At 41.6% G+C, this 2,702-nt stretch overlaps 1 protein-coding gene across 1 annotated transcript in view; it reads left to right on the forward strand.

Moving 5' to 3' along the window:
- Positions 1-292: 292 nt before the first annotated feature.
- The window catches only part of LOC116673727 (X-linked retinitis pigmentosa GTPase regulator), a gene marked incomplete in the record, with an annotated part of 57,884 nt that continues 55,474 nt past the window's right edge, over positions 293-2,702 (forward strand). The window contains 2 exon segments of the mRNA XM_032505956.1: positions 293-419; positions 2,330-2,455. Of these exon segments, the coding sequence (XP_032361847.1) occupies positions 389-419; positions 2,330-2,455 (157 nt within the window).

A 2,702-nucleotide genomic window follows, 5' to 3' on the forward strand; every position in this document is an offset into this window, starting at 1 on the left:
TATAGTATAATATTGTAAATGATGTAGTAGGTATAGTATTGTATGTGATTTATAAGATAAAATATAGTAATATGATTTATGTTATTGGACATCAGTATAGCATCAAAGGAAATAGAATATAAAATTTAAAAAATTGAACTAATGTATTTTTGCTTATTACAAAAAGTAAGAACATTTCCAGGAGCTAAATCCATATTTAAAATATGTAAACACGTTTCGGTATTCAGCTTTAAAAATAACGTACTGTCCCTTTAAGGGTCACGTTGTCTGCGTCGTAACCTAGGAGACGTTTTGTTTACTTCCGGGTTGTCGGAGTCGAAAACAAGAGGGGGGCACCGACCCCAACACGCCCACGACGCCGAGCAAAGCGGATTAAAGTCCCGCAGAGATGGCCGGGGAGTCCGAGGACAAGATACCAGGTAAACAACGATACTTGTTACATCATTTTACACGTTTTAATGCCTATAACTGGCTAAATATTTAAAATGTTACGTTAGCATGCTACCGTTAAGTTTAGCTTCTGCGTTAGCTCGCTGGCTAACGGTAACTATACTCCACTTTCACCGCTTATTCCTGCGGTTTAAACATGTATCATATATATGTTATACTCATGACTGGGTTAGGTGTTGCACGTTAATTGCTATTTATATGTTTTGTTCCCCTTTTCTCAGCTTGAAGTAGTGGAAAAGTTCGTTTTAACAGCATGCTCTGGAAGGATACCCTAAGTGAACAGGGACATATTTATCCTGAAATATATTTACCCTTAAACTTCCTCAGGGGATTACTGATGTATTACAACTTTACAGGCGTTATCTTATTCAATATGTGCTAATTTGCATCGTGAAAAAGCTTAATGTGCTTTAATGTACCCAAACAATAACCAATTATCACCATTTCTCTCACGTATTGCTCCTCATAACCAGTGAAAAATGTCCAAAAATCAAACCCAAAGTCCGCGTTTAATGTCAGCTAGCGTCCATAATAACAGGACTTTGGGTCCGATTGTTGTGAATAAAATGTGAATAAATCAGGCTGTGAACGATATGTGAACAAAGCCCTGAAAAGAGGAAAGGGGTGTGTGTGTGTGTGTGTCTGTCTGTCTGTGTGTGTGTGGGGGGGTGTCTATGTGTGTGTGTGTGTGTGTGTGTGGGTGTGTGGTGTCTGTCTCTGTGTGTGTGTGGTGTCTGTCTGTCCCGTCCTGTGTGGTGTGTGTGTGTCGTTGTGTGTTGTTGTGTTTGTGTGTGTGTGTGGTCTGGTTTGTGTTTGTGTGTGTGTGTGTGTGTGTGTGTTGTCTGGTGTGTGTGGTGTCTGGTCTGTCTGTGTGGTGTCTGTCTGTGTGTGTTGTGTGTCTGGTGTGTGTCTGTGTGTTTTGTGTGGGTGTGTGCTATGTGTTGTGTGTTTGTGTCTGTCTGTGGGTGTGTGGTGTGTGTGTGTGTGTGTGTGTGTGTGTGTGTGTCTGTGTGGTGGTGGGTGTCTGTGCTGTCCTGTCTATTTGTGTTGTGTGTTGTCTGTCTGTCTTGTGTCTGTATGTGTGTGTGTGGTGTGTTTGTGTCTGTGGTGTGGGTGGGGGGGGTGTCTATTGTGTGTGTGTGTGTTTCTCTGTGTGTGGTGTGTGTGTGTGGTTTGGTGTGGGGGGGGGGGGTGTGTGTGGGTTGTGTGGGTGTGTGTGTGTGTTTGTGTGGTGTGCTCTGTTGTTGTGTATGTGTGTGTGTGTTGTGTTGGTGTGTGTGTGTGTTGTGTGTGTGTGTGTGTGTGTGTGGTGTGGTGTGTGTGTGTGTGTGTGTGTGTTGTGGTGTGTCTTTGTGTGGTGTTGTGTGTTTGGGGTCTGTCTGTCTGTCTATGTGTGTGGTTGTCTGTCTGGTGGTGTTTGTGTGGTGTGTTGTGTGTTGTCTGTGTGTGTGTTGTTGTCGTTGTGTGTGTGTTGTGTTTGGTTGTGTGGGTGTGTGTGTGTGTGGTGTCTGTCTGTCTGTCTGTCTATGGTGTTGTGTGTGGTGTGTGTTGTGTGTGGTGTTGTGTGTGTGTGTGTGTGTGTGTCGGGGTCTACCTCCCACATCCTTTCACCTCTATATGTAGACTACACCTGGTGGCTAAGGCTGTCTGGTACCTTCAAAATAAAAGCACCAAGATACAAAAATAACCCAAAAGAAAATACTAAAACAAACAAATGTACGTAGCTGTAATTAAATAGATCAATTAAATATAAAACAAAATAATGAATAGCTCCAACATATACACCTTAAAGTGATCAACTGATAACCCTAATAGTGATGGATCCTTTTGGACTCACTCTTTCATCATTAACGGTTTGTTTCCTTTTCCTTTTTGTCAGAATCGGGAGCAGTTTTCACTTTTGGAAAGAGCAAATTTGCCGACAACGCCCCCAGTAAATTCTGGCTTAAAAACGACGTCCCCTCAAAGATCGCCTGCGGGGACGAGCACACCGCCTTAATCACCGGTAAGAGACACCTTTCACCCAAAATCAAAATCTACATGATGTTTTAAGTCTTTCTTACTTTTTTTGTCCCTTTTTTCAACCCTTTTTCAATTTTTCTCACTTTTTTGACGATTAACACTACGTAACACTAGCTTATTAACTTTAGTTTTACAGATATTTTTGGAATTTATGGTCAATAAACCTCATTTGGAGGAAATTATACCTAATGTTTGAGTTAGAAAAGCAGAAATTAGGAATTATTGAGACT

The sequence above is a fragment of the Etheostoma spectabile genome, chromosome 24 (assembly GCF_008692095.1).
Source record: "Etheostoma spectabile isolate EspeVRDwgs_2016 chromosome 24, UIUC_Espe_1.0, whole genome shotgun sequence".
Lineage (NCBI taxonomy): Eukaryota > Metazoa > Chordata > Actinopteri > Perciformes > Percidae > Etheostoma > Etheostoma spectabile.